Source organism: Mesocricetus auratus, unplaced genomic scaffold (assembly GCF_017639785.1).
Source record: "Mesocricetus auratus isolate SY011 unplaced genomic scaffold, BCM_Maur_2.0 Super-Scaffold_100055, whole genome shotgun sequence".
Lineage (NCBI taxonomy): Eukaryota > Metazoa > Chordata > Mammalia > Rodentia > Cricetidae > Mesocricetus > Mesocricetus auratus.
This window is the reverse complement of record NW_024429232.1, coordinates 4,279,652-4,305,146: the sequence shown is the minus strand read 5'-3', so window position 1 is coordinate 4,305,146 and position 25,495 is coordinate 4,279,652. Positions and strand designations below refer to the sequence as shown.

Below are 25,495 nucleotides of genomic sequence, written 5' to 3'. Positions count from 1 at the left end.
ATGAGTCTAGTGTCCCTTGAGTGGGGTCCAGGTGCCTATCCAAAGTCAATCAGGTAAATCAAAAGCTGGGGCTACCCAGGCAGCCACTTCAAGTCAGCGGACACCCAGCTTTATTAGGGACCTGCAGGAACAGGTACCCAGACCTAGGCAAAAGCAGCAAACACTCATAGAGCTCGCTCGGGTAGAGGCCGCCCACTGCGGTCCTGACTGTGACTTCAGGAGTACTCATTGGTGAACTTGGCATGGAAATGCCTCAGTTTTTCCAGCAGCAGCCTCAGCTTCTCCATGGGGGGCAGAATAGTCATCCTGAAAGGGACAAATAGTAAGCCTGGGGCACAGGCCCGTTTGTGGTGGGGTCAACACATACCAGGCCTCACCGGAAGTGATAAGTGCCCTCCTGCTGCCCAAAGCCACTTCCGGGTACCACGCAGATGCCAGTCTCCTCCAGGAGGCACAGGCAGAAGAACATGTCAGGGGCCAGGCCCAGTTCCTGGGGATCAGGAGGGTGGTCAGGTCACAGCACCCGGGCCAGCACCCCATCAGCCCCCACATGACTCTGCATGCCCCACCTGAGCACGCTGCACGGCTCTCGGGGGCAGCTGCACCCGAGGGAACGAATACATGGCGCCCTGCACTGGGTTGCAGCGGATCCCGGGAGCCTCGTTGAAGATCTGCTCCGTGAGTTTAGCCTTGGCTGCCAGCTCAGCCAGCACCTCCTGCCTCTCCTGCAGCCACAGGAGGGAATTACGGAAGTGGGTTTCAATGTGTCCCCCTACAGTCCCCCCCCCCCGCCCAAAGCTGGATCACCAGAAATCTTGGGCCCGGTCTGAACTGCTCACTGCTTGAAATTGCCTGAAGGATGGCTCAGAGGGAGATGGCGGGCTGACCACCAAGTCCAGGAGGGCCTGGCCCGGCACCGGAGGGCACAGCCGCACACTCATCAGTTTCCCCATCTGTTTCTGCACCTCGGCGTCCATGTTTACCACCTCCACATAGCCACCACGGAAGCCGCATCTGCCAGCGAGAACAAGATGCAAGGCGCGTCTGAGGAGGTGCGGAGCCATGGCATGGGCCGCCCCTACTTCACCACCACCACAACCTGCACCTGTACGCACTCGCCCATGTAGCCCTTGGAGACTGAGTGGAAAGACGCAAGCTCCTGCTGCGACGCATACGGTGGCCCCATCTCCATGAGCACCTTCTTGAAGGAATGGAACTGAGAGCCCTCGGCATACACGTTGTCCTGGTACACCTGCAGGGACAGCAGTGTCACTCGAGGGCTGCTGAGGGGTCACCACGGCCGGGTGTGCGCCTGTGCATATGTACCTCATCAGCCATCAGAAAAAGTCCCTCTTCGAAAGCGAAGCGGATCACGGCCTCGATGCACTCACGGGTCTGCACCTGCCCTGGAGTGTGGAGATGCAGCACTGACAGGGTCAGCCAGGGCCAACAGTGAACCAAGTTCACATGCGTTCGGTCCGGGCGGGCGGCGCACTGGGGTCGGGAGAGCTAAGGCGGGTCCCAGAGGAAGAGGCGGGGCTGATAGGAGGAGCACTATGAGGCGGAGCTAGCAGGGAAGGTTAGGTGGGGCGGAGCAGACGGGAGGCTTACCGGTGGGGTTGCCAGGGTTGATGACGCACAGTACGCGGGGGCAGCAACGGTCACGTGCCTGGCGCAAAGCGCGCTGCAGCTCTGCGATATCTAGAGCCCAGGCCCGCTCTTCGTCCAGGTAGTAGTCCACCTGCACCGCGTCCAGCTCAGCCAGCGCGGCCGAGTACAGTGGGTACTGAGGAATGGGAATGAGGACACCCGTGCGCGCACGGCCTTCGCCAGCCACCAGCAGCTTGAGCATTGTCTATGGTGGGATGGGGCGCACAGCGTTAGTGCAACCCAGGGTTGCACACCTTACCGCGCCCCCACGGCTACGCAGAGCTGCTGCTGCTGCTGCTGCTGCACCAGACTGCGCCCAGTTTAGCCTCACACGTAGAGCTGCTCTGGCCTGGCCCACCCTACCACAATGGCATCGCTGGCCCCGGTGGACAGAAATACGTTGTTCGGGTCTGCGGGGATGCCTCCATCTCGCCTCTCAATGTACTGTGCCACGTCTTCCCTGATCAGCTGGATGCCAGAACTAATGGTATAGGCGCCTGAAAACGGAACAAGCTAGTAAGGGGGGGGGGGGGGCAATTCCCACAATCATCCCAAAGGACTCATCTCTGCCCCTCCCTAAGGCTTGGACTCCACTGGAGCAGGCACTCACCCAGGCTCTGGCCCCCGCACGCCTGCAAAATGCGTTCTGCCCTTCTCTTGACATCTTCTGGGAAGTCAGGGCTGTTCAGGAGACGGGGGTAGACACAGAGGGCCAGGACCTGGAGAACCAAATACTAAGGCCAGAGCAGTTTTGGGGGGGAGGGGGTGTGACCACAGGCAGTGCTGCTGCCTTACCTGGCGGAAGAAGGTAATGGGTCTCTGCCCCATGGCCTGTGCATCCCCAATATTGGCACGGATGACTTCTGTAAAGGGCTTCTTCACACCCTGGGAAAGTAGGGGAGCAGGCAGTGAGATTATGGCACAATCACCTCAGTGCTGCTGTCCCACATCCCACTGCTGGGGACCAATTCAGCAACCCAAGTTTAGCAGAAGGGCAGCCAGCGGCCGGAAGCCATACCTGACGCAGCTCCTGCTCCAGCTCCAAGGCACGCTGCACTATGGGTCCCCGAACCGCATACTCCACCCTCCGAACACATGGGTTCATGGTATCCAGGGTTAGCACCTTCCCCTTCAGTCCATTGCTTGAAGCCCGGCTTTGATCATTCACTCTTGAGGCCATGAGTGTTCAAGCCAGGCAGGATGTTGGCTCAGAAAGTGAAGTGTCCAGACGGGAATCGGGGCCGGGAACGGGGAAGTCTGCTGAGGTGAGACACCCTCTTCACCACAGCCTTCTGGCCCTACTGAAAGGGGCAGAAAGGGCCCAAGGAGCTGGAGCACCCTGGGCCCCGCCCCACCAGTCTGGGCGCAGATCTGCCCCAGGGAGACAGAGGGAGTTGGTAAGGCAGCAGGCGGGGCTTGGGGCGAGTCCCAGTGCCGCCTAATGTCCCCACGAGGGAGCAGGAGACCCACTTGGGGAGTAGGGACAGACGGATGGCTCAAGAGCTGACACGCTGGAATCTGGGAGAAGAGGGCAGTCAGCATCTGGGCCTACTGAAAGCTGAGCCAGGGGCTGCTGGAGATTGACCCCAGCAATGCCCAGCTGAGGCCTAGCTCTCTCAGACCTCACACACACACCCCATCTTTACTTAGGCAAGTGGACTGGTCTCCTGGGTAACTGGGCCAGGTCTCAGGAATTCTGGGGAGCACTGCAGGAGGAGGTGTTCAGTCTCTGGGTTCCATGGACACTGCCAGAGTGCTGGGGTTGGACCTTGGTCCCTGATGAGCACTGCAAGGGTGGGGGAGGGGCAATGACTGGAGACAGGACACTTAGTCCTGGACACCTCACCCTGGACTGCCCTCATGCCCTTTCAATACACACCAGCCTGAGGCTGCCCTCAGGGCCACATCCCAGCCCAAGGGTAACTAAGTCCTCTTCCTTCTTGCTCCTGATTGGTACAGGGAGCAGGAAGTGAGCTCTGATAGGCTCACAGAGCCCCACTCCCACTGGCCTTGCTGGAAGCTTATAGGCCATGCTCAACACTGGTCATCTAAGGCCACAGACCCATCTATGGCTCAGGTTGAGGGCTGGGGAGCCTGACTTCTAAGGAGGGCAGGCCACTAGGAAGGCCTGAGGTGAGCCATGATCCCTCTGTCCCCGCAGGCTGGAAGAAACACATGAGGCCCTGTGGGGACACTCACCTCTGATCTGGCTCTGATGCCACAGTGACCTCCCGGCTCACCGGCCTGGCTCCGGCCCTCAGACCAGAGCACGGATTAATATAGGCCTGGCCTGGGCAGCTGCCTGCTCCCCACCAGCAGGGGCCCAGGAGCAGCAGTGGTGGCAGGTGAACTCCAGGCAGCAGCGCAGCTCTAAATTTACCCGGCAGCCACCACCAACCCTCCCCCAACCCTTCCAAGGATACTAACCCTCCAGCCACAGGTGCTAGAGGAAGGACAGGCCCTTGGGATGGACACAAGGCTGGCCAGGTCAGTGCCCATGTCACCTGGGAGGTATGGCCATGCAAAGCCAGATGGACATGATTTGGAGTTGCCTTCTTCCCTCTGGCTTGAGGCCCCTAAAAGGGCCCCTCTCACTCTGGTGCACTGTGCCTAGCCAGCACAGCCAGAGTGGCCAAGTGCTTGTCACCTATACCAGCACAGGCAGAAGCTGGCAGATACGCCCCAGGATCAGGGCTACATGCCAGGAACTGAGACTCTGACCCTGGGAAGTGCCTCCTGCCAGCCTCCAGCCCGTTTCACCGTGCTGGCTCTGGTCCAGTGCTAAGGAAAGCATCCTATCCCTTCTAGCCAGGGTCCCTGTCCCTCTGCATGGTTCCTCTCTGCACTCCCCATCAAGTCTTCGTCCAGAGTTTCCTGCTGCCTTCAGGAAAGTAAAGGGTTACAGAGGAGCCTCCAAGAAGCTGAACCGGCCAGGTGGAGGTAAAGGCTGGGCTTCCTGCCTGGAGCCTGGAGCTTCCCTCCCACAAGAGCTGGGGCTGCCACCTCCAAGCCTCAGCACGCACCTACAGGTTTGGGTGCTCCTGGGCATGGGTGGCTCCTAACCCAGCAGCACCACCGGCCCTGCCCCAGCGAGACACATAGGCAGGCTCAGTGGCAAACAGCCTTTATCAAGGTCACGGATAGCAGTCTGTGGCCTGAGGCCCATAGGTACAGCTCTGCATAGTCCATCCCTGAGCAAGGTTGCCAGCAAGGCTGGAAGCGGGCGCAGGGCTCTTGTGCTGGCTCCCTACAGCACTGGGGCATGCGCGGCAGCGGGCCACCAGGCCAGAGATCATGAGGAAGCCTCTGGCTGGGCATGGGATTGAACCCTGCCACACTGAGGAGTCACATTTCACATGAGCAAACAGCATGGCCTCTTCTCCACGGCAGCCTCCTCCAAGGGGGCGGTGAGCTTGAGCAGGGGCGGTTCCCCAGTTCTGAAACCACAGTCAGGCTGGGAAGTCTCAGTGTCCACTGGCAGGCCAGGCTCCAAGGTCTCCGGCCCCTCAGGGGTGGGCCGCTGAAGTTTTGCAGCTGCTCGCTGTCGTTTAAGCTCCGCCAGCGTGTGGTGCGCCTTGTCCCGGACGAGGGCATCAGGGGCACTGTTCTCCAGAGGACTCAGCTGATAGGAGACACTCCGATCTAGACGCTTGGAGTACAGGTGCCTCCCTGGGGAGGCCCCTGCTTGGCCGTTGTGTGGCCTGGTCAGCTCAGAGCTGTCTTCCTGTGGGCAGAGCCAGGACCCAGAGGCCATCAGTAGCCAGGACACAGCTCCAGGCTGTGTAAAGCTCTGGCAGATGGACAGACATCAGAGTGGGAAGGAGGACAACCTATGTCTGAGGGGCACTAGTCCATCTAGGAGCACAGGGTCACGGGGCCTGTCCCCTCCACAGGGGGCTAGCGAGGACGACAGAGGATAACAAGATCACATGCCAAGACTGCTGCACGTCTGGACAGGACAGAGGCTGCATGCTCACCTCTGGGGGCTGCAGCTGGAGCTCCGCATCCGTCTGCCTGTCGTCATCCTCCAGAGGCTCTGAACCGGTGAGCGGGGACTGCTGCCACACGATGGCCTCCTGGGCGTGCTCCTTGCGGTACAGGTTGGTGCGGTGCGTCAGGCTCACTCGTCTCACGACCTTCCTGGGGAGAGGAAGCTGAGACATCGCCATCCAGCTCACAACCTCTGCCCACAGGTCCTACTGGGGCTCTGCTGCCCCTGACATCCACAGAGGCCGTGACCCGCAGTAGGGGGCTTACCCACGGCTGCCGGCACTAGAGGTCCGCCGGTGCAGCAGGGAGCGCTGGCGGCCCTGGGCCCGCAGGAGTGCATCTTGCTTGTGTTTGAGCTCTAGCAGTTTGGCTCGTACCTCCTCATCGCCACACACATCTGAGAAGAGAGGACAGAGGTGTCACAGGCATCTTCATGGCCTGTCCCTTCTGCCGGAAGTAGGCAACCCCACACTCACCGAGGGGCGTCTCGTCCACCAGGGATTTTCCATTCAGGTCAGCCCCATGGGCCACAAGCAATTCTACCAGGTGCACCTGCAGGCAGCCAGCAGCAGCTGCTTGGCTGAGGGCTCCCGCCAGAGCCCGGAACCGCCCCTCTCCCTGCTCCCGAGTGCACTCACCTGGCCCCAGTAGGCAGCAGCATGCAGAGGCTCCCAGCCATCATGGTCCTTAGCGCTCAGGCTGGCTCCTTGCTCCAGTAGCAGGGTAGCCACCTCACTGAACCCATTAGCAGCGGCGATGTGCAGCTGCAGGCAAACCACTCAGCCCTGAATCCCAGCCCACACCCCTTCAAGTACCTGCCCCAGGACAGACACCCCAAGTGTCCGAGTCCTCACCAGAGTGGCCCCATGGTCCAAAGGGTCATTGAGGTTGGTCCCAGCATGCAGCAGGCTCTGGAGGTCATTCAGCATGCACAGCTCTGGCACTGCCCGGGCCTCCTCAATGCTGTCCTGGGTGATACCTGGGGGGACACGCTGGCTCAGAGAAAGCGTGACCTAGGGCATCACCTGTTGTGGGCAGGCGCAGCACACTCACCACGATTGGCCATGGCAGTCTCGAGGCAGTCCAGTGTCTGCTCATCCTCACACAGGTCGTAGGGCATGTTCCCATCAGTATTGACGGCCAGGAGATCTGCGCCACTACGAGGAAGATTGACAAGCCGCCGGCCTCAGTACTTCCATACAACAGCTCCTCACTCAAGGATCCTCAGTCCCCTTGCAGCAAGTGTCCACTCCACAGAGGCCCTCGGCCTAGGACTGTCCTCAGGAGGGGAGGGCAGGCAAGGGCAAAACAAAGCTCTAGCTCCTGATAGAAAAGCTGGCCTCGGGGCCTGGCTGCTACCCCTCAGCCCTAGATCTTGTCTTCAAGCTAGACTTGGCAGTCTCTACCCATCTAGGCCGCAGGGTTATGACTCCCATCTACTCCCATAAATATAGTAGAGGCACTTGCAGATGAGGAGCTCCACCAGAAAACAGAAGGGTGCCTATGCCTGGAGGAAGAGCAGAACGAAAAGAATGCCTGCAGCTCCTCACCAGCTCCAAGAGGAGGCCCAGGAACCTGCTGGCTATACACCACTACTCCAATACAAGACAACTATGTGGCACAGAGACTCGTCTACTCAAACAAGGGTGACCAAGCTTCTACACTGACCTACTCGAGAAGTGCTTGAGTCTAGAGAAGCCACTAGCCTATGTTCTGCCTTCCTTGTTAGGGGAAAGGCCTCACCTGTACCCTGGCACTTCCTCCTAGACACGGATGGTCTCTTCAGTCCCCTTCCCTCCTTACCAAGTCCATCCTCACACTGACCACATGGCACTCTCCTGTGCAAACTGTGGAGAGACCCTTGGCTCTGAGTTGGAAGTCTACCCTGCCAGGCAGGCCAAAAAGCACAGTGAACACACTCTTCCCCCTGGGACCCCAGACAGGGTTGACAGAGGAGGTAAAGGCAGAGGAAGCATCCCAGGGGCCACCTGAGTGACCACCTGGACACCATCAGGTCCTACCGTGAAATGAGGAGCTCCACCAGACGCAGATGGCCACAGGTGGCTGCAGCATGCAGAGGCGTCCAGCACTCAGTGTCCCGAGCATTGACATCAGCCCCATTCTCCAGGAGCTGCTGTGCCATCTCTTGGAAGTCGTCAATGCAGCACTGCAAACAAGCAGCCTAAGCCCCACACCCGACCCCCAGCGAGCCAGCCAGCCCCACCCCACTCCCGCAGGGGCTCACCTGGTGCAGGGCAGTCAAGCCATCTTCATTGGCCAGGTTGGGACTAACCCCACTACTAAGGAACTGACGGACTGCAAGAAGAGGAAGGCAGGAAGAGTCCTCAAGAGCTAGCAGACGCCTCTTCCCCCAGGCCCCAGAAGCTACAAGCACAGGGCACGGCCAAGCACAGGGACCTCCTAAGGTCAGACTTGTCTTCGTTCTAAGACGGTTCCAGTCAGAGGAGAAAAGTCAAAGGCAGGCCTGGGGAAGTGTGTTGTAGTAATGGGTCGTATGTGCTCTAGGACCCACACTGGCCTTGGCCGACACTTACTCCCCATCTCTAACAAGAGGTGAGCAATGCTATGTATGCCACGCTCCAGGGACTCAGGGCCATGCATAATGGGAGAGGACCCACAGGCAGCCCACACACTGTTTCTCTGCAATCCCCAGTGCATCTACCCTGTGGTCCTGCCATCCCATAATTTGGCTTTCCCTCAGAAAGACCCCTGCATGCACCCCCCTATTAAGGGCAATTGACTATTAGAAGCAGGGCGGGGGTTAGAGTCCAGGAGCTACAGACAGTTCTGGGCCAGGTTCGGAGCCAACACAAAGCAGGACCACACCCAGGCAGATGGGAGTGCCTGCTGTGTCCTGCCCGGGACTCCAGCACACTCACCCTCCTCCAGGTCGTTTCGGGCAGCAGCCTCCAGAAGAGCAACGCTGGGAGGGAAGAGGACCTGCTTCCGAGGCCTTAGGCCAGACGCCTCCTTCCACGGCCGCGCCCTCTGGCCCTTCTTGCCTTGGGCCTCCTTCTCAGCCTGGGCCCACATCTTCACCTGCTGGGCACGCCGCTTCTGGGCATGCTTCAGCCGCTCCTGGGTGCTCATCCTGCCCACCATGGGCATCTCTGCCAGCAGCTCCAGGTGCTCGGCCATGGTGGTGGAGGTCTGCCCACACAGCTGATTGGAGCACCACAATTCGGGTCTGCAGGGCCAGGCCAAGCCTGAAGGGTGGGGCAGCTGCCTGGACTGGCACCCTTGGGGGCATCCCCTTCCTGAGACTTGGTGTCCTCTGTCCCTCACAAGGCTGAGATGGGAGGCCCCACACTATGACCAGGCCTAGCTGCCCTAAGGGGCAGAGCCCAGGCAGGGAGGGCAGTGTGGCAGGGTGGGGTGGAAGGTGTGGGGGTGCCAGCAGTCGTTCCCCAGGCAGGACTGGCACCTCAACCGCTCAACGGGCAGGACCTCTGTACACAGCGCCTCGCCTCCCTCTTGGGGTCAGGGTGCATAGCCTGTGAGAAGTAGCCCTAAGACCTGGCCGGCCTCAGTCCAGGGTCTGAAGCTAATTACCCAGATAACAAAGTTCCAGCTTCCTGGCACCCTGCCTAGGAGAATGGAGGGCAGGGCCAATCAGCAGTAAGCCCCTGGCAGCCCCTGGGAGTCTCTGCTCTCCTTCCATGCTGGCTGGTTTCCAGTAGCACAGCTAGGTCTAAGGAGATATCGCAGCAAAGACCAGGGCGTGTGGTCAGTCCTGGGGTCCCAGCTTCCAATGTTCAAGGATGACAATCTCTAGGCAGCTAGGAGACAGGAGGTCTGTCAATATTTTCTCAGGGGAGCCTCCCCTTCCGGCTGTCACACACACCTGAGGAATAAATGCGAATAAGGAAACACATCAAGGTCAGCTCATGGGGATAGGCAGGGCTCCAGGGGAGTCCTGTGTGGGATCCACCTTCTGACCACAGCACACTGAGTCAGCAACATATCCTAGGGGGCTGTTCTGCCCTATTCCTCCCCATACACTTAGGGAAGAGTAGGTAGGACAAGGGGTATCTCAGGCCCCTATCCATCCTTTCCAGAAAGGCTGTGCAGGCTAAACAGTAAAACAGCCAGGACTGCCTACACCCAGCTAGGCTGCCTGTGGGCCATCGTATGGCCAAGCTCAGAGTCCTGGGCTGGGCTGGGCAAGGGTTCTTCCCTGGGGTTGACAGACTCTGCTTCCTGAGTCCCTTGTGGCCTGGCATCTGCCCTGCTCCCACCAGGAAGCCAGTCAGTATTTCTGCCATCCTGAGTGAAACTCATCTGAAGTCATGGGGACACCAGCATCTACAGGGAAGAAGAATTAAGAGATATCTCCCCTGCCCTCATCATTAAACAAGAGAAAAAGTATCTTGATGCCCTTGTCCTATAGAAGAGAAACAACCCAAGGACAGAAACCACATTTCAACTAGAAAACACGATGGCTTCTGGTTTTCTCGTCTAAGGTGCAGTGAGAAGATGTGGACAGCTTATGGCTGCCCCAGGCTGCCCCGAAGGCCATCTTCTCCACTACATAGCCCTTAACTTCCATGGACCCATCTTCCGGACCTTTCTGGAATGTGCCTGAGGACAGACTCTGTGTGATCTGGGATAGGACTCCAGGGGCCCCCAGTGAGCCCAGGCCTACCACACACACAGGCCACCAAAAGAGTTCTTACTCCAAGGCCATTCTAGCACAGCTCCCAGCAGGATGAAGCTTTCAGTCCCGACTCCAGGAGTTCTGTCTGGCTTTCCACAGAAGCCAGTCTCAAAGGGAACAGGGCAGCTGGAAGCTGATGGGCTCTTCTGACATTCTAGGAGGAAAGCCACCTCCGGCCTACCTGAGTCTTGGCTGACCCAGCTGGCCCTGACTAAGGTGTGGTTCGTCTCCCTAGTCTTCGAGAGTCATGAAGACCAGCTAAACTACTAAGATGGCCAGACCAGCATTCTACCAAAGGGCCACAACAATACACCCAGGCAAAAACCAGGCTAAGGAGGGCATCTCCTGCCCTACTCCACAAACCCTTCCCACAGCCTCTCTGGAATGTCAAAGAGATAATTTGGTTGATTTACTCCAGATCTGGGCTTCAAGCCTGGCTAAGCTGAGTCACGAATGTGGGACCCAGCACAGGGAAGCCACCTCCTCTAGAGACTTTGACCCTAATCCTTACCCTTCAGCCTGAGCAGCACTGGACTGACCCAGCCTACGGAATACCCCATAGGGTAGCTGGCCTTCATCCTATGAGGCCAGCACCCTAACCCCAATCCATTCTCTACAGCTCCAATAGGAACACAGCCAACCTCTTGGGGCCCTCACCTTCCCGACCCTTCCCAACTATACAGTCCTTAAGCAAGCACTTACTATCACCCCCAGTTTATACTCAGGAAAGCCAAGCTATGACAGCTTTTGCTATAGACAAAACCAATTCCACTGGCTGAAAAAGCTATCCAGTAGGCCTAAGTGCTCCAGCCGCAAATGAAGGGCTGCTGAGATAGCCCTGTCACACCAAGAACTCCTTTATCAGCTGCCGAAATGCTGCCCACTCTCCTGCAATGACAGCTTCCCATCTGATGTGCTGCCAGCACTGCCCTGTTAATCGCCACACCACAGTGCCTTTTAACCTACCGCATGGCACCTATCTGTAGTGAGCCTAAACACATGGGGACAAGGAATGGTATGCATGGAGGCAGATGACCCAGAAACAGGAACAAGGGCTCGGTGTCCAGAGAGGACAGAGAGGAGAGAGAAAGAGGGACAGGTTCAGAGGACAGCCAGAGGGGAAAACAGCGGCCCCGTCACAGGCCCAGATGCTCACAGATGAGTACCTACAGTGCACCTCTCTGAAGGTTCATCTGCAGACCCAGGATGTTCCCTCTGGTACTGGTCAGTTAGGACACCCTGTTCCTAAAGCCCATTCAGCAAGCCAAGGAGGCAGAGAGAAGAGAGCCTTGTGCCTCTGGCTGCTCATCACAGGGGATGCTGCCCCCTGAAGACAGCAAAGGGGCAGTCGATGAAGAGTCCCTGGCCGCAACAAGATGAAGTCAACCCAGTGGGGTGTTGGTGGCGCATGCCTTTAATCCCAGAGGCAGAGCTCTGTGAGTTTGAGGCCAGCCTGGTCTACAGAGCTAGTTCCAGGACAGCCTCCAAAACAATACAGAGAAACCCTGTCTCAAAAACAAAAACAAACAAACAAAAAAAGATGAAGTCAACCAGTACAGTTTATTCAGTCTGTAGCAAGAAAGGTGCCTCCTTAGAAATCCACACTTAGTGGGCAAGTAAATAGTATCTGTATGCTCATCTCTGTCACAAGGCAAAGCAGACCAGCGTATGAGGAGAGCAGCTGTAAGATGCTGACATGGATACAAAAGCTGACAGGACTCTGCATAACCAAATATCTATCAGCAGTCAAGAAAATGGCCTACAGCCAGGCGGTGGTGGCGCACGTCTTTAACCCCAGCACTGGGGAGGCAGAGGCAGGCGGATCTCAGTGAGTTCAAGGCCAGCCTGGTCTACAGAGCGAGTTCCTGGACAGTCAGAACTGTTTCACTGAGAAACCCTGTCTCAAAAAAACCAACAACCAAACAACCAAAAACAAGACTAAGCACTACAATGATGCCCCACCCGGGCCCTCCGTACCTCCGTATAGCCAACAGCCCACTGAGACTCCCTTGTGCCACTTCTACTCCCAGACAGCCTTGCTGGGTGTGAAATAAAAATGTCTGTCCAGAAACAGCTATGGGAGGGCGCAGCCCACTGAGGGCAATGGCACCCTGGGGCAAGTGGTCCTGAGTTCTGTAAGTAAGCAAGGTAAATAAACCACAGAGATCAAGGCAGCGAGCTGTGTTCCTCTGAGGAGTCCTTCGATGACAGACTGTACCCACCTCAAGTTGTTTCTGTCCAGTGTTTTATCACAGCAACAGAAACCTAACTAGAGCTCTAGAAATAGTGCTTATTCAGTTATTAAAAAAAGAAAAAAAACCATATGCTGGCCAGTGGTGGCACACACCTTTAATCCCAGCACTGGGGAGGCAGAGTCAGGCGGATCTCTGTGAGTTGGAGGCCAGCCTGGTCTACAGAGTGAGTTCCAGAACTGCCTCCAAAACCACAGAGAAACCCTGAAAAACAAAAACAAAAAAGAGTACAAAGACAAAGGAAGAAAATGGAAAATGTTCCATAACCCTAACACACACAGAGAGAGAGAGAGAGAGAGACAGAGAGAGAGAGAGACAGAGAGAGAGAGCTTTCTAGACACGACACAGAAACTGAAAGGAAATCCCACAAATGCGATTACACGTTGTTTTCACAAGGCTGCATTATAAAAAGGAGACAAATTAAAACGTACATGGTGCACTAGCTGTGGTGGCTCACACCTGTAATTCCAGAACTCAGATTTGAGGCTCTCAGGGAGTTCAAGGCCACCCAGAACATTATATCTACTATTTAACACTATATAAAATGCACTTATTGGATTAAGACACAGGCAACACAGAGGCCCTCACAGCTCTCAGAATGCTGAGCTAGATCCCTGTTGCTCAGCAGCAGCCTTGCAGAGAGAGAAGCCACCACCAGAGCATTGGCTTAAATGGGAAGGAAGCTTTTGACCTACGCCCCACATGTCCCCAAGACCTAAAACACAACCACGGCTTTTTGAATTGTTTTATTTTGTTTATGAAACAGGTACTCATTATGTAGCCCTGGCTATCTTGGAACTCTCTTTAGAGACCAGGCTGGCCTCTAACTCAACAGAAATCCCCCTGCCTCTGCCTCCTGGGTGCTGGGAATAAAGGTATGAGCCACCACCTCCATGCTGCTTTAATGGTTTCTGATGAGCCCACACCCTCTCTTGAGGAACTGCAATTTCCCCTGGCTGACCTCTCAGTGGGTTACTACCTAACCCCCACAGAGGCTTTGTTCCTTACTATATTTGCAAAGCCCCATCTGCTCTCCATGGAGTCTGGTCCCAGACAGTAGCTGAATTCCTGATGGTCTGAGTATTCTCATGGATAACCCTGCAGGTCTCTGCCACTGAGAAACCCTTGACCTCTTCTTCCTGCTAATACCTCTGTCCCAAATGTACCCTCCACCTAAGAGCATCACCAAAGTAGATGCTCTCACCCACACATAGTCTCAATGCAAATCCCCATTCCTTTCCTGTCACTCCTAAGACCCGGGACACAACCCCAACACTCCAACATTCACACATACACAATCCTGTTCACCCTGCTTTCTACCCACCACCCTGACCAGCCTCAGTTCTGAGCTCTCTGACGCTTGCATCACTGAGGGAACCAACAGAGCTCCTAGCACAGATCCAGCTCTCTGGCCCTCAGTGTTGCAGCCTAGATGCCACAGACATCCACTGCTTCCCTTCCTTTTCCCTCCCTCCAGTGAAACATGAACCCTGAGAAGACAAGCACCAGCCGAGCCCTCTGTCTACTATCAAGAGAGTATCCCCAAACACAAACAGTACTAAGGAAACTTAACCAAAGCCTGCACAGAGAACCATAAAACAATACTGAAAGATAAGGGACAAGAGCTAAGTAAACAGAGGGAGACACCTGGTTTGTGGTCGGCAGACTCAGACTGAAAGGTGAGTGCTTCCCCACATTCATCTGACTCTGGGCAGTTCCAACAGTGCATCGGAAACTCACAATGCAAATGGGCATAAACAAGCAGGATAATGGTGAACAAGAAAGTCTCTTTACCTATGCTATTACATATTACAGTTTATTATCAAACTCAGTAGCTGAGCCCCTGAGTGTTTGCTTAGGGATAAAGAAAGAAAGCAGGGAACTGGGAAGAAGCTTCAGTCTGCGAAGTGCTTGTTGTGCTAGCATAAGAACCTGAGTTTGGGTCCATAACATCCACATAAAAGTCAGAAGGTGTGGCATGTGTCTGCAACCCCAGGGGGGTGGAGCAGGGGCTGACAAGCAGATCTTGTAGCTCACTGGCCAGCCAGTTTAACCAAGCCACAGTGCCCCAGCTTTTTTTTCTTTCTTTCTTTCTTTTTTCTTTTTCTTTTTGTTCTTTGAGACAGGGTTTCTCTACATAGCCCTGGCTGTCCTGAAACTTGCTCTGTAGCCCAGGTTGTCTTCAAATTCAGAAATCCACCTGCTTCTGCCTCCTAAATTCAGGGATTAAAGGCATGTGCCACCATTCCTGGTTACTGAGCTCCAGCTCTAGTGAAAAACCCTGCCTCAAAAATCAATACAGAGAAACCCTGTCTTGAAAAACCAAAAATAAAATAAAATAAAATAAAGTAGATGGGCTGGAGAGATGGCTCATCGGCTAAGAACACTGGCTGGTCTTCCAGAGGTCCTGAGTTCAATTCCCAGCAACCACATGATGGTTCACAACCATCTATAATGAGATCTTTTGGCCTGTAGGGATACATGCATATAGAACACTGCATACATAATAAATAAATAAACAAACAAACAAATAAATAAATAAATAAAGTAGAGTCGGCATGGTGGTGGAGACCTTTAATTCCAACATTTAGGAGGTAGAGGCAAATAAATTGCTATAAAGCCTGGCCTACATAGTAAGTTCCAGGTCAGCCAGGGTTACATAGTGAGACCTTGTATCAATAAACAAATACATACATAAATACAGGAAAGCAACTATGGCTAGAGCCAATCTATGACCTCTACAAGCACATGCACATGCACACATGTGTGTACAGACACCATTGTACACACACACTCAGAGAAGTGAACCTGGACTGGGAATGTAGCACAGCTGGTAGAGTGTTTGACCAGCCTGCGCAAAGCCCTGAGCTCAACCCCCAGCACGTCACAAAACCAAGTCAAGTGTATGTCTATCAAACCCAGCATTTGGGAGGGAGAGGAAGGAGGATCAGAAGTTAAAAGTCATCCTGGTCTACATAGCAAGTTTGAGGTTACCATAGACCACATAAGACCCTGTCTTAAAAAATAATAAAGCCGGATAGTGGTAGTGAACACCTTTAGTACCAACACTGAGAGGCAGAGGAAGGAGGATCTCTGTGAGTTCAAAACCAGCCTGGTCTACAAGAGCTAGTTCCAGGACTGCCAGCGCTACACAGAGAAACCCTGTTTCAAACAAACAAACAAACAAGCAAAAACAAAAAATCCAAAATAAGAATAGGTCTGGAGCCGGGTGGTGGTAGTGTACACCTTTCCCCCCAGCACTTGGGAGGCAGACCAGCAGGGCTCTGTGAGTTTAAGTCCAGTCTGGGAGTTCCAGGACAGGCTCCAAAGCAATACAGAGAAACTGTGTCTCCAAGGGGAAAAACAAAACAAAAACAAAAACAAAGATAATAATAGGGCTGGAGAGATGGCTCAGCAGTTAAGAGCACTGACTGCTCTCCTAGAGGACCCAGGTTCAACTCCCAGCACCCACACAGCAGGTCACAAACATCTTTAACTCCAGTTCCAGGTGATCCAATACCCTCTTCTGGCCTTTGCAGGTACTGTACATGGTGTAAAGGTAGGCAAAACACCCATACACATAAAACAAAGAATTTAAAAGACACATGTAATACCAATAGCTTGGGAGGCTTAGGCAGGAGTTCATACTCAGTCTGGGCCACAAAGCAAGACATTACCTCAAAAAAAAGAAAGAAAAGTTCTTGCTGCGGTGGTTAAAGCTTATAATCACAAAACAGAGCTTAGGAGGCTGAGGCGAAGATCAGGAGTTCAAGTACTGCCTCACTCTCAACCACACAGTAAGGTCCAGGCTCATCCTCACACCCTGGGCTACAGAATGATACCCTGTCTCAGAAAAGGAGGAGGAGGAGCAGAGCAGGAGCAAGAAAAATGGAATGGAATACTGGAATACTTAAAAGACCAAATGATTAGGCCAGACCTGGTGATGTACGCTTTTAATCTGAGCACTCTGGAGGCAGGTGGATCTCTGTGAGTTCCAGGGCAGCCTCGTGTACAAGGCAAACTCCAGGCCAGTCAACAAACAATGAAGATTAGACCATGGGATGTACAAATGACAGCGACTGCTCATGCCACCACAGGTGTCTGTGGGACTGAGACATGCCCTAGCCATCCTGCAGGTGCTGCTCTACAGAATCACAAGATCCAGGCTTCCCCGCACAAGGTCACTGAAGCTCATCAGTGAGCTGTCACATAATGAGGACATAAGGAGTCTCCAGAGTGCCTGGTCTCACCAACAATAAGAACCAACAGGATGGCCGGGGCAGCAGAACCGTGGAAAAGAATTAGTTGTCATAGAATCCCGAGCAGACAGAACTGCTATCAGAAGGCACCTGAAGACAGCCCTGGGAGGCCAGAAGAATAAGTATCCCAGTTTCAAGCCAGAGAAAGCTGAGAATCCACAAGAGAGAGGCTTAGGTTTCTGGGCTCACACTGTAGAGTCCAGGCAACTTCACGCACAACCGCTGCTGCAAGCCAACAAGTATCTCAGACCAGCACAGGAGGTTGGTTACTAGCCCAATCAGGCCCTCCCCCACCCCACAGTAGGGCTCCACTCCTGCAGAGCAATAGCTCCTTGCCCCGCCCCCATGTTCGGCCTCAGCCACTCACCAGGCAATGGACAGACCCTTAGGAACAGGGCTCACAGCTGGGAGTGTCCTATATTAGCAGCATCCTTGCCATGCGTCCCTCCATTGCACCTCTGAACTCCACCACAGTGACCTCCACTCAGGTGGTCACTCAGGTGGCCCCCGACCTAGAAAGCTGCACGCTCTGCCCTTCCATCTCATTCACTTACTCACTCCCAAGGTGAGCCTCTTCCCCTGAGATGGAGATGGTCCTGGGCCCCAGCATCATGTAAGGGCTGATCACAGAGCTAAAATGTGCTCAGCGTACAAGGGACCCAGAGAGTGGAAGTCTCATCAGCAAAGACACTGTGGCTCCTTCCCCATGCTCCCTGCAGACCATCCACTCTGCAAGAGGCCAGCTGTCCTAGAGACACCCCTAGTCCTAGGGGAGACCCACTGAAGGTCCTGAGACTCCATCTCACAGCCCTAAGAGCAAGCAAGCCCTCTGGGAAGCCGGCCCTCAGTCCCAGTTGAGCCTCTAGATGACACAGTCCTGGCTGGAAGCATGGCCACAATCCTGGAACAGAGCCAGACCAGCCAACTGAGCATTTCTCACATCCCTGACCAGAGACCTCGGAATAATCAGATTTCTGTTTGCTGTTATTTGAGACAAGGCCTCACTTTGTAGCCCAGGCTGTCCTCAAACTGACAGAGATCCACCTGCTTCTGCCTCCAGATTACTGGAATTAAAGGCATGCATTACCATCGCCCAACTTCCACCCCACCCCCAATATTTTGAGACAGGGTCCCTTCACTGTAGCCCAGGCTAGCCTGTAACTATGGAACCCAGGCTGACCTAAAATTTATAGGAATCTTCCTGACATACCCTCCTAAGCGAAGGGATTACAGGCTTGAACCAACACACCCAGTTCAATGTTAATTTAAAACACTACATTTAGAGCCAGGTGTTGGTGGCGCACTCCTTTAACCCCAGCACTCGGGAGGCAGAGGCAGGCGGATCTCTGTGAGTTCAAGACCAACCTGGTCTACAAAGAGAGTTCCAGGACAGCTTCCAAAACAACACAGAGAAACCCTGTCTCGAAGAAAAACAACAAACAAAACAAAACAAAACAAAAAAAAACACTACATTTGGGAGTGGTCTGTGTCTAGCCAGAGGACACCAGACTTCAAAGCGCCCTGCCCGTCTCTGCGACCCAACCATAGCTGGCATGCTTGCTGGGATGCTCCCTTGTTCACAGAGTCTACCCCAAGCTCCATTCTTTCCCACTGGCTCACTGTCAGTTACCGGCCTGAACTATATCCTACTGTGTGCTGAGCACTGCCTAGAGTCTCCTCTCTGGGCAAGTGGATCTTTGTGAGCTCAAGGAAAGGTTGGTCTACAAAGCCATAGTAAGCTCCAGTCCAGCCAGTGGTGTGTAGTGAGACCCTGTCTCAAAAAACAAACAAACCACCTGGAGGTGCATATCTTTAATCCCAGCACTAAAGTTCAAGGCCAGCCTGGTCTACAGAGTGAGTTCCAAGTCAGCCAGAGCTGATTTACATAGAGAAACTGTTTCTACCTCAGGGAAAAAGAAAAGAGTTTCCTCTTTGAGAGCACAGCTCAGTTGGAAGAGTGCTTGTCTGTTATGCATGAACATGGATGAGTTCAATATCCAGTACTACATAAGCCAAGCAGGGGCTGGGCATTTGGCACACCTTTCATCCAGCACTCAGAAAGCAGAGGCAGGTGGAGCTCTGAGTTCAAGGCCACCCCAGTTTACAGAACAAGTTCTAGGACTGCCAGGGGTACACAGAGAAATAATGTCTCAAACAAGAACAAAATAAAATAAAAATAAAAACAACAACAAAAAACCAAGGTGGTACATTCCTAAAACCGTCTTACTGGAGTCAAAGTCAGAGCCTATGGCCTGGTTGCCCTAACAAGCCACACATGGCCACCTACCCTCAATAAACCAATTGCTGAATCTAGCTATCTACTGAGGGAGGGTGCATGCCAAGAAGCACATGTGGAGGTCAGAGGATGCTTCCAGGAGTTGGTTCTCTCCTTCTACCACAGAGGTCTCGGGGACCGAACTCAGTCATCAGCTGGGCATCAAGCAGCTTTACCATCAATAAAGCAACTAAAAGAACCAGATTAAAAAAGAAATGATTTAGCCGGGCGTTGGTGGCGCATGCCTTTAATCCCAGCACTCGGGAGGCAGAGGCAGGCGGATCTCTGTGAGTTCGAGACCAGCCTGGACTACCAAGCGAGTTCCAGGACAGCCTCCAAAGCTACAGAGAAACCCTGTCTCGAAAAACCAAAAAAAAAAAAAAAAAAAAAAAAAAGAAAGAAAGAAATGATTTACTCAATGTGACCACACTGGGAAGAAGAACAGAGATGTCCAGATATAATCCCCTCCCAAGGAAGTCCCCTTCTCAGTGGGTCACACAGAATGCACCTCCTTTGGCTTTTTACTGCTACCCATTTGTTTTAATTGCCTTAGTAAAGTGTGACTAAACCCAGTTTATTGGGACTGTTAGGGTCCAGGCTCTGACATTGTCTTCAGTAGCAATTCTAGCACTCCAGAGTTGAAGGTCATCCCTGAATCACAGAGCCAACTGGAAGCCAGCCTGGACTATGAGATACTCTGTCTCAAAAGATGTTTAAGTCTCTTCTCCGATCTGTGTCATAGCCAGCTCCCACCTGCCCACGCCCGGGTCTCAGCTGCTCTTCCGGTTCTCATCTAAGGCTCTGCTGCGTTCTTTTTCAGTGTTCCCACTTCCCTGACATTAGCAGGAGAGCCACACAAAATTCAATTTCCCCCTATTTTTTGATCTAAAAAAATGAATGTCATTTAGCTTAGTAACACTACAGGGCTAATTGTCCCATGGGAAGGACCGGACCCATATAACTGCACATACAATACCTCCAGCCAGCCCGAGACCCGTGGCTGAGTGAAAAACTGGGATGGCCTCTCCCAGATAGCAAAGAGACTCAGTCTTCCTCATCAGCCGCCTTCCTTTTTGCCATCTGGCTCCAAACTAGACCTAATTAAGCCAAAGCAGCAGCATGTCAAAGGCTAACGGTAGCAGCAGACATCTGCTTTTGACACTGAGTGAGGAAGGCACACAGAGAAGGATCCAGTAGCCTCAGGCGCTACTTCCCAAGCACTGCCCTGCTCATGTCACTGCAGGACTGTGGCCCCTTACAAATGGGAAACTCAGGTCTGTCAGGCACAAAAGTGACAAAAGATAACAAAAGTGAGCTTTGAAGAGCAAACAAAAGATTGTTCTAACTCAAACTTCAGTCCCAGAGAGACCATGACTCAAATACATACGAGGCAGGTCAAACCCCCCTGGGGGCCAAGTTGCCGGCTATGACACCGGTTTTGGAGCAGTGGACACAAGCAGCACAGTCAGAAGGGTTCCAGACTTAGAACAGGAGCATAAGGTCCTACAATGAACAATGTTTGTGCTTCTGGGTCTCCCCTTACAGGACATGATAAAAATAGAGACATCCCTCCCTCCCCACCCCTGCCAAAAAAATTACAGTTTCTTAGCAAACTCCTGGAAATGAGATGGGAGGGAAAAAATGGTGGGAACTGGCTAGACAGTGATCTGGCCCCAAAGTCACTAAGGAAAAGAAAACAGTACACAGCATGATGCAGTTCAACTACCTTAAGGAAGTCGGCCATGGTGGCACACAGAGGTACTTAAAAGACCATCAAAGTCAGCCTCAGCAAGTCTGAAGCCAACCTAGACTACACAGACCTTGTCTCAAAACAAAACACACTCAAGGCACGGTGCTGCACGCCTTTAATGCCAGCACTCGGGAGGCAGAGGCAGGTGGATCTCTGTGCATTTCAGGACAAGTTACACTGAGAAACCCTGTCTCGAAAAACCACATGTAACACCCATACAAAGTCCCTCCCTCAAGATTGCCAAATGTGGTGTAATCCTAGCACTCAAAAGATCATCACAAGTTCAAAGATAGTCTGCTCTACACACTGAGTTCAAGAGCAACCTGGACTACACAGTGAGAACCTATCTCACACACACAGGACATCACAAAGAGGCTGGGGATGAGTGAGAGAGCAGCTTCCCTTTGAACACAGTTGCTACTCATGGGTTACAGGAGGTAAGAAAACAGACCCACAGACAAAATGATCTAATGTGCACACCTGGTTCTAAAGAGAGAAGATAATGTTTCCATTTGCACTACAGGACTTCCAACATCAATTAAAGAATGAGATGTAGCTCTATCAACCCAGTGGCAGAAAAGGAAAAAGGAACAACAACAGTATTTGGTTGGTACATTCCCAAAAGAAAAGCTACAAGCTGGTTACCTACACAGTCACAGTCACAGCAGCAGCGTTCACAACAGAAAGGAGTGAAAGCAACCAGACCACCCTTCAATACAGGAACAGACAAAACAGGAATAAACTGGGCACAGTCATACAGTGAAACACTACCCAGATATAAAAAGGGATGGAATTCTGATACATGCTTCAAAAATGTAAGACATGAAAGGCCACATTTTTTATGATTCAGCCTATGAGACGCACTTATACCAGGCACACTCCTTGAGACAGGATACATACAGCACAACCCTCCAGCACTAGAGGAGGGGACAGGAGTTCCTGCTTAACGAATACAGAGTTTCTGTCTCAGGAAGTTTGGAAACAGAAGCCAGACATAGTACTCTACTCCTGTAACCAAAGAATTTGGGAAACTGAGTTCCAGGCCTGCCTGGGCTACACATTGCAAGACCTCATCACAAAATAAAAATCTGAAGCCGGGCGTTGGTGGCGCACGCCTTTAATCCCAGCACTCGGGAAGCAGAGGCAGGCGGATCTCTGTGAGTTCGAGGCCAGCCTGGTCTACAAGAGCTAGTTCCAGGACAGCCTCCAAAGCCACAGAGAAACCCTGTCTTGAAAAACCAAAAAAAAAAAAAAAAAAAAATCTGAGTGCTGGGCCAGGGTATGATGGTATTTGTACGTAATCCCAAAAAGGAGGCACAGGTGGATGACAAGTTCAAGGCCACCCTTCTTATACAGTCAGATCCTTCCTCAGACAAAGAAAGGCTGACGTAGTGGGTGACAGAGTACTTGCCTAGCATGTGAGAGGCCCTGGGTTTCTTGCCCAAGGTTCAATCCACAGCATCACCAAAACCAAACCAAACACACAGACACACACACACACACTACACACACACACACGTACACACACACCACACACACACATACACAAGACACACACACAAGACACACACACACCACACACACACATACACACACAAGATACACACACACACACACACAAGACACACACACACACATACTACATACAATTCCTATAGACCATGAGAAGGATAAGAACAGGACTACTTCAAATAATGTTTTCCTGGTTTTTCAAGACATGTTTTTCAAGACATGGCTGTCCTGGAACTTGCTCTGTAAACCAACCTGGCCTCAACTCTGCAGAGATCTGCCTGCCTTTGCTTCCGAAATGCTGGGATTAAAGGTGTGCATCATCAAACCCAGTGACCATAAAATATTTTGAAACTTTCTTTCATTAATAATAGTAACAATAGCTGGGCAGTGGTGGCGCACGCCTTTAACCCCAGCACTCAGGAGGCAGAGGCAGGTGGATCTCTGTGAGTTCGAGGCCAGCCTGGTCTACAGAGCAAGTTCCAGGACAGCCTCCAAAACAATAGAGAAACCCTGTCTTGAAAAACCAAAATAAATAAATAAATAATAATAATAGTAACAATAAGGTAACAATACCATTCAGTATATGACAGCAGGGTCTTGAAGATCATGTGGCTGGAAAATCTGAACCATGTTGACTTTCTAAGCCCAAGCCTGTCACGGTTATCTGGTACTACCACCGCCACCCTATCGAACCTCCAAATCACTGTTGCTTCTGTTGAGTTCTCTCACTGTATCTTAGAAGCACCTAGATCACACCTTAATCTTAGGCGTCACCTCTTCAGGAGTCTCCCATGGCTACCTTGTAACTCTCTTATCTCATGTTTTATATTTAACATGTCGTTTGCTCTGGATTTATTGCAGTTCCCTTAGAGTTTAGCCCAGTGTCTGACTTACAGGAAGCACTCAGTAAGTGATGAACAGTCACCTGAGTATGTCAGTGCCATGGGTACAGCACAGATCAGGACTCACGGATGGACGGGACATGCACAGGCCTTGCTCTGGTGTGTATGTTACTGTTCGTGGGGCATGCAAGAGGGAGTTCCAACAGAGCCTAGAGGTGGGCAAAGAGCCCGCGGCTGCCTCAGAGACCAGGAAGTGGATGGGACAGAGAGAGTGTGGAAGTCAGGGCTGGGAGCCTGGTCGTCTGTGATGGAGACTCTTGAGCCGCCTATAGTGAAGGCCCTGCTGTAACCAGCTGGTGAGACAGATCACAGCATAGATTCACGAATCCCTCAGACAGAGCCCCAAAACAGAGTCCAGAGTACAGAAGTCCTGCTGCAGGATGGCTGCTAGCACAGAGCAGAAGCCAGTTCTCCCCCATATGCTCGTGAGGACCAGTCGAGAGAGAAGGCAGGCAGTGGTCCAGACCTGTACCCACCTGCCCTGTATTCTGGAACGGGGAGGGATAAGTCCCAAGGCAGCTAGGTTACACACTCAAGTCCTGTCTAAACTGGTGAAAACTGGGCTGGAGAGAGTTTAGCAGGTAACCCCATCTGCCCTGCGAGCCTGAGTTCAACTCCCCGGAACCCACATTCAAGGTGGAAAGAGAGAATGGGCCAGGCTTGGCTGGCACACATTTTTCTTTTCTTTTCCTTTTTTTTTTTTTTTTTTTTTAGTTTTTCGAGACAGGGTTTCTCTGTGTAGCTTTGGAACCTGTCCTGGCGCTCACTCTGTAGACCAGGCTGGTCTGGAACTCACAGAGATCCACCTGCCTCTGCCTCCCGAGTGCTGGGATTAAAGGCGTGCTCAACCACTGCCCAGCCAGCTGGCACACGTCTTTAATCCCAACACTTGGGACGCAGAAACAGGTGGATCTCTACGGGCTGGTCTACATAGTGAATTCCAGGACAGCCAGGGCTATAGAGAGAGACCTTGCCTCAAAAAAAGAGACACAGAGAAAGAACGGACTCCACAAAGTAGTCCTCTGACCTCCACATGAACACCGGGGCATGCACCCGTCCCAAACAACGATAAATAAATAATGCTTAAAAGAACCAATCCTTTCAAAAAAAGAAAGGGAGGACAGGAGAGCCTGAGCTAAAAGGGAAGAAACCTAACCAAGGCATCAGGAGAGGCAAGGGCCGAAAATAAAAACAAAAAAAAAAGCCTCCTTGGGCAAAACTTGGAGCCAACGCAGGCAAGTGGCCCCTCAGAGCTCTAAAAGTCCCATCACCATGATAGTATGAAGTCAGTTAGGGCAAGCCTCACCAGGCCAACAGTCCCTCAACCTACTCAGCTCTCACGCTGGGCCAGAGGCAGCTCTGGGTCCCCTGAAGTGAGTCAGGCGGCCTTCTTGAGAGCTAGGGTGCTTGCAGCAAGACAAAGCCTATGAGGGAATTCCTGGAGAGCAAAGACTCCAAAGAGGGCTAACTGAGGTACTGATCCCCCGCCTCCACCTGCACCCCCAAGTAAGGACCAGGAGGAAAGGAGGGCTTACGGGTCGGAGAGCTTTGCCCTGTCTCCCGAGTCTGGCTGGGGCAAGCCAATACACACCTCTCTTCGGCACCCGTAATAAGTAATCCTCTCCCTGCCTCAAGCCTCCGGCACTGGCTCAGCCAGGAACCCAAAGAAGCCCGCACTCCTTTTCGCAGGCTGGTCTGCATTCCTCTCCTAACCACAATTCAAGAGGCACAGCCTCCAGGCGGGGACACTAGAAGCCCCAAGAGGCTGGGGCGCGTGCTTCGCCGAACTCGGAAGCCCACACGAAGCAGGAAAGTCCCTCGGCTGTCCTGTCAGCGTGAAGGCTGTGGATCGATCTCCCTCAACTACCTGTGCTGTGAGGTTTGACAAAACAAACAAACAAACAAACAACCCTCCGCGGGCCGCCTCGCTGGCGCCCCTTCTGCAGGCCCCTCACGACCCCAGTCCCCTGCCCGGCACGGCCAGCTCCGGGCCGCAGGGGCAGCGGCGCCGGCTCACCCGCCATGCCCCGCCCCATCGCGCCGCGCCCGGACTGCTCCTACGTTCCCACACAGGACTGACCCTCACTTACAACCGCCGGCCGCCTCATCCGGAGCCCGGCTAGCCGCTTCCCGGACCCTGCCCGGCCGACCCTGAGGCCCGGCGCTGCTCCAGGCGCCACGGGGGCGGGCCCCGCGCCCATCCTCGCCATGGCAACGCGACACTTCC

The 25,495-nt window shown here is 53.3% G+C and overlaps 2 protein-coding genes across 7 annotated transcripts; both read right to left on the bottom strand.

Annotated features, from left to right (window-relative positions):
* Positions 1-93: 93 nt before the first annotated feature.
* On the bottom strand, positions 94-4,606 carry Gpt (glutamic--pyruvic transaminase). Of its 5 annotated transcripts, none has more exons than XM_021222995.2 (12): positions 3,297-4,606; positions 2,669-2,910; positions 2,446-2,535; positions 2,261-2,369; positions 2,014-2,147; positions 1,612-1,855; positions 1,327-1,406; positions 1,116-1,252; positions 840-1,014; positions 570-725; positions 378-490; positions 94-306 (listed from the first exon to the last, which is right to left on the bottom strand). In XM_021222995.2, exons 2-12 carry the CDS (start codon positions 2,828-2,830, stop codon positions 216-218), a joined length of 1,491 nt encoding a protein of 496 aa, XP_021078654.1. In that variant the 5' UTR covers positions 2,831-2,910; positions 3,297-4,606; the 3' UTR covers positions 94-215. The 5 variants fall into 5 exon arrangements, with proteins under 5 accessions (XP_021078654.1, XP_012980644.1, XP_012980645.1 ...); XM_013125190.3 differs by having other exon boundaries at positions 2,669-2,907; XM_013125191.3 differs by lacking the exon at positions 3,297-4,606 and having other exon boundaries at positions 808-1,014; positions 2,669-3,284.
* Positions 4,607-4,758: 152 nt separating this feature from the next.
* Positions 4,759-25,488, bottom strand: Ppp1r16a (protein phosphatase 1 regulatory subunit 16A). Of its 2 annotated transcripts, none has more exons than XM_040736328.1 (11): positions 25,359-25,488; positions 8,541-9,505; positions 7,886-7,956; positions 7,662-7,807; positions 6,694-6,797; positions 6,495-6,619; positions 6,279-6,404; positions 6,117-6,192; positions 5,908-6,037; positions 5,628-5,790; positions 4,759-5,374 (listed from the first exon to the last, which is right to left on the bottom strand). In XM_040736328.1, the coding sequence occupies exons 2-11, from the start codon at positions 8,797-8,799 to the stop codon at positions 5,003-5,005; spliced, it is 1,572 nt and encodes a 523-aa protein (XP_040592262.1). In that variant the 5' UTR covers positions 8,800-9,505; positions 25,359-25,488; the 3' UTR covers positions 4,759-5,002. The 2 variants fall into 2 exon arrangements, with proteins under 2 accessions (XP_040592262.1, XP_040592263.1); XM_040736329.1 differs by having other exon boundaries at positions 25,349-25,483.
* Positions 25,489-25,495: the final 7 nt, after the last annotated feature.

Bases quoted from the DNA above. Each gene is read 5' to 3' on its own strand.
- Gpt (XM_021222995.2), bottom strand. From the start codon at position 2,830: ATGGCCTCAAGAGTGAATGATCAAAGCCGGGCTTCAAGCAATGGACTG. The intron at 726-839 runs GTGAGCAGTTCA...CTGTGGCTGCAG, and splicing joins CCTTCAGGCAATTTCAAGCA to GAGAGGCAGGAGGTGCTGGC. The intron at 491-569 runs GTGGGGCATGCA...CCTGATCCCCAG, and splicing joins GAGCCGTGCAGCGTGCTCAG to GAACTGGGCCTGGCCCCTGA.
- Ppp1r16a (XM_040736328.1), bottom strand. From the start codon at position 8,799: ATGGCCGAGCACCTGGAGCTGCTGGCAGAGATGCCCATGGTGGGCAGG. The intron at 6,798-7,661 runs GTAGGACCTGAT...TCTTCCTCGTAG, and splicing joins GTGGAGCTCCTCATTTCACG to TGGCGCAGATCTCCTGGCCG. The intron at 6,193-6,278 runs GTGAGTGCACTC...GGCTGCCTGCAG, and splicing joins CTGCTGCCTACTGGGGCCAG to GTGCACCTGGTAGAATTGCT.